The sequence below is a fragment of the Podarcis liolepis genome (genome assembly GCF_965112155.1).
Source record: "Podarcis liolepis genome assembly, chromosome: 3".
Classification (NCBI taxonomy): Eukaryota; Metazoa; Chordata; class Lepidosauria; order Squamata; family Lacertidae; genus Podarcis; species Podarcis liolepis.
Window position 1 is genome coordinate 78,166,069 of NC_139557.1, and position 17,562 is coordinate 78,183,630.

At 42.0% G+C, this 17,562-nt stretch overlaps 1 protein-coding gene across 2 annotated transcripts in view; it reads left to right on the forward strand.

Annotated features, from left to right (window-relative positions):
* TBCE (tubulin folding cofactor E) overlaps nt 1-17,562 on the forward strand; it is a 23,593-nt gene continuing 6,031 nt past the window's right edge. The window contains exons 1-13 of one of the 2 annotated variants that reach the window (XM_083496895.1): nt 1-331; nt 4,439-4,575; nt 5,744-5,828; nt 7,814-8,005; nt 8,210-8,298; nt 8,996-9,095; nt 11,714-11,816; nt 12,850-12,926; nt 13,533-13,628; nt 14,564-14,628; nt 14,733-14,797; nt 15,761-15,913; nt 17,186-17,339. In XM_083496895.1, the coding sequence (XP_083353021.1) occupies nt 4,473-4,575; nt 5,744-5,828; nt 7,814-8,005; nt 8,210-8,298; nt 8,996-9,095; nt 11,714-11,816; nt 12,850-12,926; nt 13,533-13,628; nt 14,564-14,628; nt 14,733-14,797; nt 15,761-15,913; nt 17,186-17,339 (1,282 nt within the window). In that variant the 5' untranslated portion in view covers nt 1-331; nt 4,439-4,472. The remainder of the gene's footprint in view (nt 332-4,438; nt 4,576-5,743; nt 5,829-7,813; nt 8,006-8,209; nt 8,299-8,995; nt 9,096-11,713; nt 11,817-12,849; nt 12,927-13,532; nt 13,629-14,563; nt 14,629-14,732; nt 14,798-15,760; nt 15,914-17,185; nt 17,340-17,562) is intronic. The other variant, XM_083496896.1, reaches the window with a different exon arrangement.

Consider the following 17,562-nt stretch of genomic DNA (forward strand, 5'->3'; position numbering starts at 1 on the left):
CACCAGCCCCTCTTGCCGCAGCCCGAGAGGGGACATGCTCCTCCTCTGTACTACAATTCCCGAAGTGCATCGGGAAGCAGCGAGGAAAATGAGAAAATGGAGCGGGGCGGGGGCGGTGGAGGGAGCCGAAGGGAGATTATGGAAGCGGGGGTAGGAGGAGCTCGCGCCTGCGCCGACAGGCCCCGGTGGCGCATTTTCCCCCCCATCAGGCGAAGGTGGCGGTTGAGGCGGAAGGGGGTGGGGCTCTGTGCCCACCGCCACACTGGGCTGAGACGGGCGGAGAGAAGGGGCTCGCTCCGGGCTGGCGGAGAAGCGGCGGAGACCTCGGAAGGTGAGAGGCGGCGCTGCTTAACGGGCGGGGGGGGCCTTGCCTCCGCCTCCTTCCCCCTCCCCCCGGGGCGGCAGAAAAGGGGTGTCGGGTTTCCCGGCTCTTCCTGTCTCCGGCCCCCGCCCCGCTTGCTCCTCACAGGAGGCTCCTCCCTCCCCGGCTGCTATAAAGCGGAGGCCGCGGGGCCGCCAGGGAGGACGAGCAGCTGCGCCTTGGCGGTGGCGGGAGAAGCAGGAGCTGCCCGTCCTTTTACCTCGGCGTCTCTCTCCCTGGAATGTACCTGTGGGAGGGTGGCATTTATTTATTTGCAGTTGCTATTGATTTTCATTCTCTTTTGAATATTTTTAAGTAACCATTTTAAACTTTATATTGATAATGATCGATGTTTTATTTTTATTTTTCTAAACCGATTAGTGACTTTGTTACAATCAAGCGCGTTCGCTCTCTCTCCCTATACAGTACAGTGATACCTCGGGTTACATGCGCTTCAGGTTACAGACTCTGCTAACCCAGAAATAATACCTCTGGTTAAGAACTTTGCTTCAGGATGAGAACAGAAATCGCAGGGTGGTGGCATGGTGGCAGCAAGAGGCCCCATTAGCTAAAGTGGTGCTTCAGGTTAAGGACAGTTTCAGGCCAAGAACGGACCTCCGGAATGCATTAAGTACTTAACCTGAGGTACCACTCTGTGTGTGTGTGTGTGTGTGTGTATAGGGTTTTTTTTAAAAATATATATATATTGTTGATTTAAAGCAGAGGTTTCCAACCTTTTCCAGTCTACGGTGCCTTTGACCAACTACATTCTTTCTGCAGTACCCCTGTGGGACTCAGGAGACGAGTTATGTCACCCCTGGCAGCCTCTCACCCTTTTATCGAACACCCTCCCGTGTGACCTGTTCCCTCAATCTCCTCTCCTTGAGAGCTGCAGCTGCCACCCTTGCTCCAAAGAGAGGTGCCTCCTCACATTGCCCCACAAGGGCCTGGGAAGAGGATGCCCCCAGCCTTAGTGGCCCAACGGAGGCTAGCCTAAGGTGAAAGTGAGGCTGGCACCTTACCTTAGGAGGCAGCAGTGTCAGCAAGGAGTGCTGCCGGGCATGCATGGTGGAAAGGCTCCCCTTCAGCCCCAGGCAGGCCTTGCACACAGCAAGCCCAAGGAAGGTCAGTGCAGCATCTGCCTGCCTGCCTGGCCTCCCACTTGCCTGCCCATTCCCAACAATCAAGGGCTGGTGGGATCCCTCACCCACTTGCTTGCTTACTCTAAGCATGCCTCAGTTCTGGCAACCAGCACCTCCTGGCCCAGCCCTATTGGGACCATTTGCCTGGGGAGCTTGTAGCCAGTGCTGCTGCAATAAACAACTGTGCAAGCCTTTGGGAGGCAGAGGTGCAAGAGGGCATTGGATAAAAGAGGGACAGATGCCAGTGTTGCCTGTAGTACCCCAGACCATCCTTCAAGGAACCCCAGGGTGCTGTGGCACACTGGTTGAAAACCACTGATTTAAAGTGTTGTAAAGGACCCCTGACCATTAGGTCCAGTGGTGGCCGACTCTGGGGTTGCGGCGCTCATCTCACTTTATTGGCCAAGGGAGCCGGTGTACAGCTTCTGGGTCATGTGGCCAGCATGACTAAGCCACTTCTGGTGAACCAGAGCAGCACATGGAAACGCTGTTTACCTTCCCACCGGAGTGGTACCTATTTATCTACTTGCACTTTGACGTGCTTTCAAACTGCTAGGTGGGCAGGAGCAGGGACTGAGCAACGGGAGCTCACCCTGTCGCGGGGATTCGAACCGCTGACCTTCTGATCGGCAAGTCCTAGGCTCTGTGGTTTAACCCACAGCACCACCTGCGTCCCTTTAAAGTGTTGTAAGACATCCTAAACTCTTGGCACTGCAACAACAACAAGAAGTGTGTTTTTATTGAGCTTCAGTGATGCTTGTAGTGTGGCATGGGTGTAGCCTGGGGGGTGGGGGGCAACTGCCTCTTCCCTAAATCAAGGAAATCAATAAAAATATTTAACTAACTGTGGTTCTGCCCCACTAACATAAATCCTGGCTATGCCAATGTAGTGTGGTATTGAAATGTGGCTAGTTTGCAAGAGTTGATCTGTACAAAAGTCTACTGATGGATTTTGCACTCTTCAACATTTTTGTGAAGCTGTATGTAGTGGGGGTGCTCTCTAACCCTATGTCTTATTTGCCCTTATGGTAGTGTGGGCACATATGGGGGATTGACACCCTTAGAGCTATCATAACATAGAGTGCTCTTGAGAGTTCCTGTAGTAGTTCATCATTTGGTGGAGGAAAGACTGAGAAAATACAGTATAAAGCCTTCTTGGAACTAGTTCCTTTGAGTTTTGTCTACACTGCCTCTTTACCAGCCTCTTTATATTTCTTTAACATACCTTGGTTGTGGCATTTAACACTCGTTAAAGAAACTATATTGCTGTCATCCCCTCCCCAAACTTGCTTAACTATTTTAGACTGAAGAGTGTGTCATCAAGGAGCTGAGCTCAACTGGAACTCTGTACATGCCCTAAGGCACTGCATGTGATTTGGGCTTGCTCTGAGCAATGACAGCATTATTGTCACCAGGGAAGGGTGGCTACATCTTTGCTGAGCTATAGCCCTATGGCATGACACTTCACTAGCATTCCTTGGATTGCCCCAGAAAACACTCTGCCAGTGTCTTTACGAATATTGTGTGAAACAATCCTTTCAGATCCAGAGAGATAAGATGCCCCCTCACAACACCTATAACTGGAAATGGAGGTGTTGACTTCATGGATGAAAAGAATTGGGTTATGCAAGTTTTTCAGACTCCTGTTGCTACAGAATGTTGCCCTAGTACTTCATGTAGATGCTTCTAAGTGTCAAAACTGTTAATGTTTGACAGTTGCTTTATAAGTGTAACAGAACTTGAAGCCAAAAGCTTGTATAATAACTGTTGTTAAATATACTGTGTGTAGTTATTGCCCTCATCTTTTTTCCTAGACTGCAGCTATACTAATACTTTGGTATTAGTTTGAATTATTGCAGCTGCTTTTATTTTTATTATTAATAATAAATCAATGGAACCATGTCTAGTGATAGCCAGGGTGTCTACTGATCTTGGGTGATAGCCAGCTACGTCCTCTTCTTCATGTCCCTCCTCCACAAGAGGTCCGGAGGGTGGCAACACGAGAACGAGGCTTTTCTGCAGTGGCTCCCCGTCTGTGGAATGCTCTCCCCAGGGAGGTTCGTGTGGTGCCTTCATTATACACCTTTAGGCACCAAGCAAAAATGTTCCTTTTTAACCAAGCCTTTGGTTGATTGAAATCCTATGCCCTTTTAACGTGTCTGGGGTGTTATTGGGTGGCTCTTCTTCTTATTTTGATTATGTATTTTGTGGTTTCATACTCTTGATTTTATCCTATGAACTGCCCTGAGACCTGCAGGTATAGGGCAGTATACAAATTTAATAAATTAATAATAAAAAATAAATGATGCTCTCAATAGTTGGATATCAACATAGCATGAGTTCCTGATATATTGGGGCAACTGCTGGAGGCCACATTGTGCAGTAGAACCCACAACCCCGTTGGGCCTTTGGTCGGCATTGACATCACCACCAGACATACATAGCTCACCTGTTACTGCCACTAGTCACTTCCTCACCCTTCCAACTAGAGTTACTCAGCAGGCAACAGTGGTGCTTTGGATGCCAGCTGAAATATTGCTCAGTTCTAGTATGCACTAGCAGCTGACATCTTCGATTCTTCAGATGTAGGGGCTGTCCAAAGTACTGCTGCTCCCTGCCAGGTAAACCTACTGGTGGGTGTGGTGTGTGTGTGTGTGTGTGTGTGAGAGAGAGAGAGAGAGAGAGAGAGAGAGAGAGAAAGAGTGACTGACTGATTGCAGCACTAGGCTAAGGCTGATGATGGCAAGGGCGGCAGCAGTGCTGGGTGGAGCCCAGGATGGTGCTGGGGGTTTGTCTGCAGCACCTTGATGATAGGACATTAAAGTCTTCTTCTAGGCATGCTTCTTAGGAAAGGTGGGATAGAAGACTTGCAAACAAATAGGGTATCTAGATTATGTTTTCCTGGCTAACACATAGTTGTGGTCATATTCCACAGATCTTTAAAGAAGTATCTTGAACTCCAGTTTTTCATGATGACCAGCAGCATTCCTTCTCATCCAGTTGGTCGAAGAATCATCCGTAATGGTGAATATGGAACTGTGCTCTATGCTGGCAAAGTTCCTCCTACAACAGGTAGGGAAATGTTTTTTTATTTCATCATATACTATCACTGGATGGCAAGGCAAACAAAGCAATAAAACATTAATTCCTTTTGGTATGTTGCTTCGGAAGGTTAGCATACTATGTTTTGGATAGTATCAATCTTATATAGGGGTTCAATGGAGCCCTTTAAAGTCCTAGCTGGAAATAAAGTTGATTGAATTCAAAATGATACACAAACATTTATTTTAGTGGCGCTGGCACAGCAAAAATGAGTGTCAAACTACCTCTTTCACATTGACTGGCAGGAGTTGGCTGGGCCTTGGATATGGCTGTGGCTGTCACTGACTGTGATTATGATTGCTCTCCGTAGTAGACAGTTGCTTCCAGTGCTTTAGGAAGAATGCACTGTGAAGGAAAACTTAAATTAAATGTTTAGGCCTGATTTCGTCATTAGCAAATTGAGCTTAATTTCTGCTTTTGCAACCATTCTGCAGCATGATTTCTAATTTTAGCAAAAACATATTGGAAAATGCTAGATACAGGTAGGTATCTGTGTTGGTCTGACACAGTCGAAATAAATAAAAAAATTAAAAGATTGTCCAGTAGCACCTTAGAGACCAACTAAGTTTGTTCTGGGTATAAGCTTTTGTATGCATGCATGCATCTGAAGAAGTGTGCATAAACACAAAAGCTTATACCCAGAACAAACTTAGTTGGTCTCTAAGGTGCTACTGGAATTTTTTTAAAAAAACATTATTTATTTGGAAAATGCAAGTTACTCATGTTATTATACAAATAATATCCAAGAATGACAAGTACTGATAAAATGGAAGACTATCAAGCTGAAATTGTTGTTAACTGATGTTTTACACAATGTTCATTAATCAGTCCTGATGTCCAGGGTAAATTAGTATTGGGATTAGAAGTAGTATTCATACTAAACTGGTGTCAGCTTTGAGGCAAAAAGCAAAAAACTCATCAGATAGCTTTTTGTTCATTCCTGAACCTTCAAGGGTTTTGGCCTATTAAGCCCAGAGCAGAGAGTGTGGTGTTGATTAATTTTGCTCACTCATGTCACATTAAACCATGCTTTAGCATGTCATGCGGACTCTGCCAGTATTTGTGAATTATATTATGGGCAGATTTCTTTTCATGTTGATTTTTGCATTTGTAAAAGCAAAGTTTATAATTACTGTAGGATTTTGGCTTGGAGTGGAATGGGACAACCCTGAAAAAGGAAAACATAATGGTAGTCATGAAGGAATACAATATTTCAGATGCAGGTGAGTTAATATTGACATATGCAGTACTTTTTTTTAGCAAACAGATGAACCAGAGGCTATGGGGACAAGATTGTGTGTATTTATTTCATAAAATAATTTGTAAAAAAACAAACAAACCTCAAAGCAGCTGTCAAAAAGATAAAACAATAAAGTGAAGACAAGTTTACAATAGTACACTAGAATATACAAAGTTAAGATACTGGGACAGATTAAAATTACCTCAGCTCTCTGAGCATCTGAACAAGGCGGTTGAGTGGGCAAATGTGGGGTAAGGCGCTCTCCTGGGTAAACTGGTCCCAAATTGGTAAGGGATTTATATTTGATAGAAACACCTTAAACCTGGCCTGGTAGCAAATCAGCAACCAGAGCAGATCTCTAGAGCACAGATGTTATATACTGACAAGGCCTGTCAGCAATCATGCTGCACCATTATGCACTAACTGTAGCTTCCAGATCAAGCGTGAGGGAAGCCCCACACAGAGTGCATTGCAGTAATCCAGTCCTGAAGTAACCAAGTAAAGAGGAAGAGGAAGATTTTTAGCAAAAAAAAAAAAAAAGACATTTAATATAATGTCATGTTGCATACAAGAATTCTGAATATCTGCATAGTATTTTTGTGGCAAATATTACTAAACTGTTTGAGAAATGAATGAAAGAAGAGTTTCCATCAGCAGTCTTTGTCTTTTTCCTAAAAGCTCTCTTGTTTTAGGCTGTCTGCAATACTTATTATTAGGTTTGGAGGGGCGAAGACTAAGCAATTGGCCTATGAATCAGTTAGAGTCAAGTGTCTCAGTGCCCCTGAACAAGTGTACATTTATTAATTTAGTACAGCTCTGTAGATACAATAATATTGACACCTTGCAGAGCTACTGTAAGGATTGCTGAGAGTGTATGTGAAGCTCTGCAGTGCTGGTAAGTGTGTTTATTGCATTATTATCATACCCGCCTCCAAGAGGTTTAAAGCCCTATGCGGCCTAGGACCCTTGTACCTATGGGACCGCCTCTCCTGGTATGCCCCGCGGAGGACCTTAAGGTCCACAAATAACAACACTTTGGAGGTCCCGAGCCTCAAGGAGGTTAGATTGGTCTCAACTAGGCCTAGGGCCTTTTCAGCACTGGCCCCAACTTGGTGGAACACTCTGTCACAAGAAACTAGGGCCCTGCAGGACTTGACATCTTTCCGCAGGGCCTGCAAGACAGAGCTGTTCCGCCTGGCCTTTGGTTTGGACTCATTCTGACCCTTATGTTTCCCTCCCCTTATGGTTTTGATTTATGGGCTACTATTAAAATGAAGCTGCATTTTAAATTGAATTTTAATAAACTGGTGTTTTATTTGTCCACCCCCCCCATTATGTTTTATTGTAATTTTATTGATGTTAGCCGCACTGAGCCTGGCTCTGGCCGGGGAGGGTGGGGTATTAAAAAAAAAAAAATATTATTGTAATGAATACAGGGGTTGCTCGTGCGTAAGTTGCCGCCACTCCTGGCTATGTTGCCTTGTTAAACCTTTTCTGTCTGGACAGCCCTTCACTTCGTGGCTGCCTCAGTCGCTAGCAGAATCCATCAGTGGGCGTTTCTTAAACCTTTTCCAGCATAAAAGCTGTTTGACGCCAAGTCTCCTCCTACTCTCCCTGCGCGGAAGTCTTCTGCGCAGGGAGGGTGTGGGTAGCGGAGGACCCGTGCTCTCCCCGCTGGTGTCCGGCGAGGAGTCCTGGAGCCCTCTCGCCAATTCCCCCATCTGCCCCCCTTTATCCCTGGTGTTGCGCTGATTTCCTTCCCCAGCTGAGCTGCCTCTCTCCCTGCTGGGCGCTTCTCCAGCATCACTTGGGAGCCTTCCCTCCGCCTCTGGCTCCGATGTCAGTTCCCTGACAATTATTATATTAAGAGGCTTACAGTTCTGAAACAAAGGTATTACTAAAATGTCAACAGCAGAAGCTTATTTTTTTGACAGAAAAGTGGTTTATAATTCTATATTTTCCTTCCAGGCACCCCACAGGTGGATCCTTTATCCGTCCAAGCAAGGCAAATTTTGGAGTAGATTTCCTTTCTGCTGTCAAGAAGCAGTATGGATTGAATGAAGATGAAAAAGATGTCGAGGGTGGGACAGAATCATCATTAGCGTTTGGAAGCAAGATCGTAGAAACTGTTGGGTTTGATTCCATTAAAGAAAAACAAATGCAAGTATGCTTTCTCTGGCAAATGAACAGTATATAAGAATGTCATTTAATGTGTTTCTGGCAGTTAAGGAGGGTACAGAGCAGGGTGGGCTGGGCTGGGGGCAGCATGACCTAGGGAGAGACTGTGTTTGGTTCATAGTCTGAAGGTTCCTCACTCCTGCTTTTCACTAAAGTGCTCTATGCTGAGACACTCTTTTCTTGCAGGCAATTGAATACATTAACTGACATCTCAGTAGACGAATGTGCAGTAAGCCTTGCTGGTCCAGAAGAAGAAATCAGAAGAGCATGCCCCAGTATCCTTTTTTTAAAAAAGAAAACTGCTGAATTAGTTGCTATCAATTCCCACAAGTAATTTTTTAAAAAAAATTGTGAAAGGTTTATCCGTTGCACAGTATTGACTGCAAGCTGTGCAGAGGTTTAGAGAAACGGGAAATTGTCTTACGGCAAGTCAGTCTGTTCGTCCATGTAGCCCAGAATTTCAGACTTAGAGATAAATGTGCAAAAGTTACTAGTCTGGATAGGAGGGGAAAGATTATTAGCCTGCATATGGACAGAACCCAATTGCAAAAGGTGTTACTCAGAATAAAGTCTCCCTTTATTCACCTGGAAAAACAGTCCTTGTTAGCGATAGGTCTGAATTGGTTTGGAAACACAGGTTCAGAAGGCAGCACTTCTTAACTTTACAGCAGAGGAAGAGGTAGCATACTTAAAATCAACTAGATAAAACATTCTTATTTTTGCAGCTAGGATCACTTAAAGTGAGAAGCATATCAAAATGTCAAAGAATTGGGTGTTCTACTTAGGAATGATAGAAGGAATGCAGATGAGTGAGAGCTAGGCTGAGAGCTATACCTTTAAGCAGTACCTCTTTTCAAGGTGTTTTACTAATGACCTGTTCTAGAAACATTGACTGTAAAAGTAACAAGATGCAAGGTCCTACTACTTGAACCTCACAATTCAGTTACACTTTTCTTTAATGTTCATGCCCAGATGTCAAGCAAATAAGTCTATCGAAAAATCTTTTGTCTTCTTGGAAGGAAGTGATAGGCATTGCAAGCCAAGTTGAAAATCTAGAAATACTTAATCTCAGGTACTTATGCGGTACTTCATATTTCATAGTATGTAAGTGGTTATCAGAGTAGTTCCATTGAAATCAATTGACTAAGTAGGACCAACTTGAGTCCTCTAATTTCAGTGGGTCTCCTCTGACTGATTAAGACAGATATCACTGAATGTATTTATCTTTGCCTTGCTTTATTTTATGTGGTATATTCTAATTTTGTCAAAACCCATGAAAATAACCATTTAAAAGTCCTACCCTTGAATGATGATTGGATTAAAATGGGCACGAGGATCCCTTTGTAGGCTCAGCTGAACTGTCAGTGCTTTGCAAATAATTTGTTGCTAACGTACAATTATTGATTATTAACTATTATTTGATTTTCAAATTAGAAAATAATGTTGAGGTTAGTGTGTTTCGAATCTAGATGTTGGCAAAGGAAAATTTATTCATTAACATATTAGCAACAAAGAAACTGAAATCCTTTAAAGGCTTTGTAATGTTGATATATAACAGGCATGACCAACTTGAAGTAGGCTGTGATATACTATCCAGTATAAAAACTGGCAGTGATATACCACCCAGGGATGGGTGCAGGGTGGGTGGGCACGCACCGCCGACTGCTTCCCCTGAGAGGGCAGGGATGTGGGCAGGTGGGCGCTGGCTGCTGGCTGCATCCCCCGAGATGGGTGCAGGGTTGACAGCAGCGGTAGGTGCAGGGAGGAATGCGCACGCCGCCGGCTGCCCCCACCTCCAGCTGTGTCTCCCCGCCATGGCTGGGGTGGGTGCAAGGTGTTGGAAACACACCTGGGAAGGCTGCCAACTTCCCAAGTCTTTGGGGCGTCTCTCCGGTGGTCCTCTCTGGCCGTAAATCTCCCGCAGTCCAGAGAGACCGATAATAAGCGACCCCTCTCTCTTGAAAAGAGCACACTAGTCTTCTGGCTTTTATCATAGCAGAAGAAAGACTCAATCAGTAGCTCTAAACTACTTCATTCACAGTCTTATAATACAGAGATTCCATCAGCATGTTCTGAACACCAGTACAGAACTGCATCACATACAGAAGTGAAACTAACTTCCAACTGTACTCAGACTTCCTGTCTCACGCTCACTCAGACACTCACATGATGTATACAAAACATAGTACAATAATACCACTCGCTGGAGCAGCTCGGATAGATAAAAATCCTAACACAAGATGGGTGGGCGGGCACCGATGGAAGGTGTGGGTGCGCACACAGCGTCAGAACAGCCTGCTTCCCCTGAGGTGGTGGCTGCTCAGGCACGTCTCCAGCAGAGGGGGCATGGCGATCAGCCAGAATTCATCCCAGGATCGACTAGTCGATCGCAATTGACACCTTGGACATGTCCGATATATAAGACGTAAGAATCTTAAAAGTGTTTCATACTTATCCATTCCAAGCTGACAGTAATGCGGAGCAGCATAAAGAATTTAATGTGAATTGGGCAAGGAACAGTGACGCTCTGTTGCTTTCTGGAAAATCTAAGAATCCGGGAGCTGAGATTCCAAAGTGGGGGTATCTACACAACATGAGAAATCCAGGATCAGATCTCCCAGAGTTTCTATTTTCAGTTAAGCATCAGCGAGAGGCTCTTATTTGTAGCAGCAGGCGATGTTTTTCCAACACTTTCCCTGTGCTGTTTTCCTGATCTTAAACCTACACACGTCCCAGCTGCCATATGCTCTTCTGCGGAAAACATGGGGAAATGGCAGAAGGGAAAGGATTAATCCCTTCACATGCATGCACCACTGTTCCCATCAAATCTGAGACCCCTTCAACTGCTTTACACTAAAAATAGAAATATTGGGAGAGTTGATCATGAATCAGATTACTGGCCCTTGGTTGAATGATTTGCCAGTTGGTTGGCACTTTGCTGTGGCTTACTTCACTGACAACTTATTAACATTTGCACATACATAAAAAATAGTTTTGCTTAATAGTATCTCTGAAATACAACATTTGTACAATTTGTTTAAAATATACAGTGGTGTACCTCGGGTTAAGAACTTAATTCGTTCTGGAGGTCCGTTCTTAACCTGAAGCTGTTCTTAACCTAAGGTACCACTTTAGCTAATGGGGCCTTCCGCTGCCACTGTGCCGCCGCTGCACGATTTCTGTTCTCATCCTGAAACAAAGTTCTTAACTCAAGGTACTATTTCTGGGTTAGCGGAGTCTGTAACCTGAAGCGTTTGTAACCTGAAGCATATGTAATCCGAGGTACCACTGTAATCTGACTACTTCCAGATGATACTTAAAATATGAGCAACTCTCAGTTACATGAGGGTTACTTTACAGGGTTTTGCATTAAATCAAAGTTGTGTATAGTCAAAATGCATTTGGTACAATGACAGGTGGGATTGCTGAAGTTTTTTTCCTGGATGCCTGCCCCATTTTTTTTTTATTGCTAAGCGTGTAAAGCTGAATGTGCACAAGTTAAATTGCATAAATTGTGAGTTACCTGTATTATCTTAAACATGATAGTAATTTACAGGAATCTAACAGAAGGGTTATAAACTTACTTTGCCTTAAGCACACGATTTAAAATGTGTATTAACCAACAAAGATAATTGATTTGAACTTGTTCCATTCACTAAAAGCAAGACACTTTTTTCTATTTTTACATAGTCAGAACAAAATGAAATTTCCATCTACTCCACCACCTGCTTCAACAACATTTTGTAATCTCAAGACTTTAGCACTTAATCAAACAGGAGTGACATGGACAGAGGTAATGTAATTTAATATTGCATTGGAATTGCTTGGTATGACCGTAATAATATGGCTTTGTTTTTGTCACAAAATATTTAAAGATTGTTATGGGTCTTCACTTACAAAATCATTTGTAGTTTATAGGCAACATGAGTTCATCAATACTTATGTTCATAGCAAAAGCACAAATAAGGAAGGAGATCTTCAGTTGCCTTCAATTCGCAAATACAAAACTAATCTTCCTGTGAGATCCTGAAAAATTATCCCTATCAAAACCCCAGGGGAAGTGCTCATCTTTATGTTAATAGAAAATTTGATTGTACCCAGGCAGTATCTGGCTGAAATATACCCTAAGAAAGCCATACAAACAAGATACCTGATAAAAGTTATTAAGGATGACACAATTTAAGACCTTCACTTTTTTCAATACAGCAATATTGCTGCACATAAATAACTGGTGTCAACAGTACTGCACCATGTGCAGTACAAAATCCTAATAAAATGGATTTTATTAACTTTCACCTAGACAAATCATGTGTGTTTGCCTTTCTAATCACATTTAACTTTGAAGTTCTACTGAAGCCACTGGAACCTATCAGCTAAGATATTTAGGGTTGAGTTGTATGCTGCGAATATTAAAGCTGAAAATACTTCATTGTGATGAAACACTTCCAGTTACGTTTGATAATTGCTTTTAGACACTTTAAACATATATATTATTAAAAAATATAGCAAAACATAGTATTGGCATTTTTTATGTGAAGCATAAAAAGGAAGGCTTCTTAATACCTCTAAAGGAAAAAAGATATTGCCTTATGTTACCTGTTGTGAGACCCCTGAAAGTGGCTTGCAGTAGAATCTGAACAAGGGCATTCATACTAGAGAACTTCCCCAATCTTTGAAATAAGATCTAAGCCAGTTTTGAGTGGTCGTGAAATAAATAAATCTGGTGCTGTTTTGTTCTAATGTATGTCTGTTAAGGTATACCAGTATACAATGTATATAAGATATACAAAATGGTATTTTTGTGCTAAGTGAGGTTTTCCCATTAGGTTCTTTTATGTGCTACTGGGTGGCCAGCTCTTGAAGAACTACATCTTACTGCCAATGACATTTCACTTTTAAAAAGGTATGAGAGTAACTGTAAATGCCATAAGCATTCTTGAATTGTGATATTCCTTATTAGAATGCTGGTTGAACATTTAGTATTATGCCATGCTAATAATTTTGAATAATGGTGCTGAATCCAATTGATTCCTGAATGTTCTAGAGGATTTTCCTGTTGAGAGAACATAAATGTTTTCAGCTTGGTACTTCGTACAATGGGGAATTTTCAATTTTGAGCTCCTCAAGTTGTGGACCTTGGGTACCAGGTTTGGGGGGAAATATGAGACTGACCAGCCATGCTAGTTAAAATGAATAGTACTAAGCTAGGATGACCCAGTGGTCTGATTTGTGAATCTGCTTATACTCCATTCCTTGCATCTTGTAGGTAAATACCTCTAAAAGCTGGCGAGAGCTGGCAACTTTTGAGTTCTTCATCAAGCACAAATTCATGGAACCAATCCTGGATAAATTGTTCTCTGTGATCATTGAGCTTTATATAGCACTCCAGTATTACAGGGGCTAAAGCAAACAGTTAATTCCCACGTCGTATAATGTGGCAAAGGGACAAGAAATCAGTTACATTTCTTAATGTTTTTATTATACTCTTAAATATGATATCTTCCCTCAGACCTATTGATGTCCTACATAACTTGAAATGGTTAAACCTTTCAGACAACCTGTTAACAGATGAAAATCAGCTTCTTCTACTTGCAGATCTCCCAAGGTAAATGTAACACTGTACTATTGCTAATTTCACCGTTTGTGTAAAACTTAACCATGGGTTAAGGCCAGCTGGATGAAGACATGCTAGAGCCAAAGATCTGAGGGGGGTAATTCACAATCTTGTGTCCCCCTCCTGATTTTTTGGTCATGGAAGCTTTAACATCTGTGGTGCACCAGCCATATAGAATGATCAAGAGTTACATTTTTTGCAGAATGTATTGGCGATTCCTCCAAAGAACAGATGTAGTTCTTCTACTTTGCTCTACCACATAGCCATTTCATTTCTACCACGTTCCCATTTTGAAGACAGAGTGTCTGTAGTCTATAATCGATTTCTGTCCATCTCTCTTTTTTTAAAGTAACTTAATGGGATGCCAAGGAAGATGTTGTGCACTGAGCTTAAACCATGTTTTGTTTATACCAGACAAAAACTCCATGAATATTGGCTGCAGCTTACACACTGTGGGCATCAGCAAACTTCTACTCATTCAGCAGGATTTCACCTTCCTGTTGTCTCTTCTAGATGCCCCTAAATCTGTTCCAGTCCCCTGACCTGCCTCTGGAGCATATTTTGAGGGTGCATTGGGATTGGAGGAAGGTGAAATTCCTGTGGTGCAAGCAGAGGTCTGCTCTAGTGATGCAACAGACTGCTTTAAATACAACTTATACCATCAAAATGAGTTTGAATCTATGCCTTGAAGCACTTGCTGCTGCTGGCTTCCAGGTGTCCTTTTCTCTAGATCTGGATTTGCTTTTCTTACCTTCAGTTTTCTCAAGCAATATTTTCCTTTCCATAATTTTATTTCCATTGAGGAATCTTCTTTCTTTCTTTTTTAGGATTTGATTAATCAGGGCATAGTGCCTGCTTTAATACGTGCTTATGTTATATATTATTAACTTATATTTTAACTGCCTTACTCTGACTTTAAATTTCAGATTAGAAACACTAATATTTTCAAACAATGGAATTTCTTCCATACATTTTCCTGATGTAGAATTTGGTAAGTAAACTGAAGGAAACTGAGCACCGTTAACATTTTTGTGTGTATTCATTTTTCTTTAAAATTATCAGTTTATTCATTTTTCTTCTTTTTCTTCTTTGAAGGTTGCAAGACCAAAATGTTCCCTTCTTTAACACATCTTATAATAAAGGACAACAGAATAGCAGAAGTAAGTAAAATATTGATGTAATGCATTGAATTGTGTATAGAAGGGTGGACACTGGTGTCTTATAACTTAACACTGCCTTTTATCTTTTAAACTTTCAAAACAGACCTTCAGTCAATTGAGGGTACACAGTGAAAATGTTACAATGTCAGGCCAGGGCATTTGGCTGGTATGATATTTGTGGCATATACTATGCAAGGGGTTGATGTAGGGACTATGCACTGTGTATTGTATCCATCCCTAGACTGAAATAATAATAGAGTACCTTCAAAATCAAGAACTTTGCTTTTGTTGAATAAGTTGCTGGCTGTTTTTTCTTAGCAATATGAACTGTACAATATAAAATGTAAAGGATTTATCTAATTCATAATTAGAGCAGAGCCATAGAAACCAATGGACTGAAATTAGCTATGCCTGTTGATTTCAGTGAGTTTCTCTGGGTATGAATTTTGTGTGTGTGTACGCACGCACACGCGCGCACACACACACTATTCTTGTTTTCATTAAGCTTTTGCTATGGAGCAAGTACCACAATAACAGTAAGAGGTAACAAATTAAGTCACTGCCTCTATACACAGCCTATTGAGATTTTGAGCCCCTGATTGTTGCAAGCTGATTTCTGGGTTAGTTTAAGAAAAATCCGAGCAATTTCCTCATTTTAGTTCCCTTTGCCAGAAACAGAAGAATAGAGTTAAAACTGCTTCAGAATTATGACTCTTTAGCTGTAGAAGTTGAAATATACTAGTGTGAGACCAAGCAAGATTTGTTTCCCCAGCTTTCGGGTTTGCTCTTAGTTTCTAAGCATTATGTAGATAATTAAGTGAAATAGCATGACTTACTTGTGTTTAATGTAATACATTGTCATTCCAATAGTGGCCATTATGAGAACCTCGTGTAGCATTTAATATGCAGCAGAGGAAATTTTTGTTTCAATGTTGGCATATTTTTTCCATTTTCTTGTTTCAGTGGTCCGTTATCAATGAACTTGATAAACTACAAAAGCTTCAATCTCTAGATTGCCGGAATAACCCTTTAATGGATATAGACAAAAACACAGCGACTGTGAAGCAGCTTATTATTGCCAAAATAGGCCAATTACGTTTTTTGAACAAGTCTGAGGTATGTAGTTTCTTTTCAATTAGCAGCGCTGAGGAGCGTGAAAAGTGTTTCTTGTGCCTGAGAACTTTAGACACAAACCATAACATGGAATTAATTGTTCTTGGTGTGATCAGTTTTCTCAGATGACCAAAAATGTGATCCGAAAGAAGAGACTTTAAAAATAAGCTTCATCTTTTGATTGTGTTGTTGACTTTTTGTGAATTTGGGTTATTTAAACTTGGATGCTGGAAAAGCATCCCATTGCTGAAGATTGTGTAACTTTTGACAGCACACAGAACAGTTTGCACCTGTGTAGCAGAAACAAGGCAAGGGTAGCATACGCCTACTGCAGTGTTGAAATTATATGCAAGAAACCGGAATTTACACGTGGGTGGCATTCTGGGGATCGCACTTAAAGCCAAAATTGCATGAGGTCAAAGCACAGGTTCAGTGGTGAGTGAAATTGCCAAAGCCCCCCTTTTTTTTGCCCAGGTGCATGTCCCCTTACCACTTAAAAAAAAAAAAATCATTTGTCACATATAAAGCTGAATGCGGACTAGTTAAATGTGGGCTTACTGTAAATACGTTTTAAATCTTAGTATCATTTGAACCATGCCGGTTCTCTGCATTTCTGATTCATGTAGTTCTGTACCTTTTGGTACTGTACCTTTTACTAAACTGGGTGAAGCAGCGGTAAACCACCCAGGATATTCTGTTGCTCAGGGTCAGCAGTTGTTATACCCAATGCTGGCTGTTTCCTTTGGGGTTGATGCTTAGGGCTGGGACTTAAGACCCCTTCTTTCTATGGTAATCAAAGGATGTTTATAGGTACCTCAAATGAAATTCGCTTACCTTTCTTTCTGTGAGATGGTGGGCTAATAGTCTCATTACAAAAACTCTGGCTTCAGGCACTCCCAGGGCTTGAGAAATTTGCCTTATTTTCTTTTTGCCACGTTACAGACTGTTTTCAGAAGTCCTTTTAGTGTACAGCAGCAGTTTGTAATGTAGCAGGGGTGAGTGCTGCTTGAGAAATCCAAAGCCCAAAAGCCATCTATAGTAGAAAAGGAGCTGGAGCTGTGTTAAGTTGTATCATTTGCTAATTTGAAAACCCTTCTGGAGTTGAAGCCATTCCCAGCTGCTTACATGAAAAGACCCGGCAGTTTTCATGGTCCACGTTACAAACAGAAATGACATAAACTATAGCCTTCTTGATCTTATACACTTTTCTTTATATAAACTGGTAACGGCTGTTCTGGTGATATGTTGCAGAAATATGTCCTTGTTTTGTCACAGATCACCCCTGAGGAAAGGAAAGGAGCAGAACTTGACTACAGGAAAAAATATGGCCTTGATTGGTTAAAGGCTGGTGGTAATCAGGATCCAAACAAAAACAATCCAAGTGAGGAATTCCTTGCTGCTCACCCCAGGTTCCAGTTACTCTGTGACAGTAAGTATGGTGTCAGTAGAAGGGTTTTTCGTCTAGCTTTTTTACTTGTTTTAAGATGGCTGACTGCCTTGGTATAATCCTTTCACAGTTCAGTAAGGAAGTGCATTCTACTTTCTTGGACATTCTTGGAGATGGCAGGGGAAAGCAATAATCAGTCTGGGAATATCATCACCTCTTGCTACAAGCAGGATCAGGTTTCTAGGCAAAAAGTAGAGTGACTATC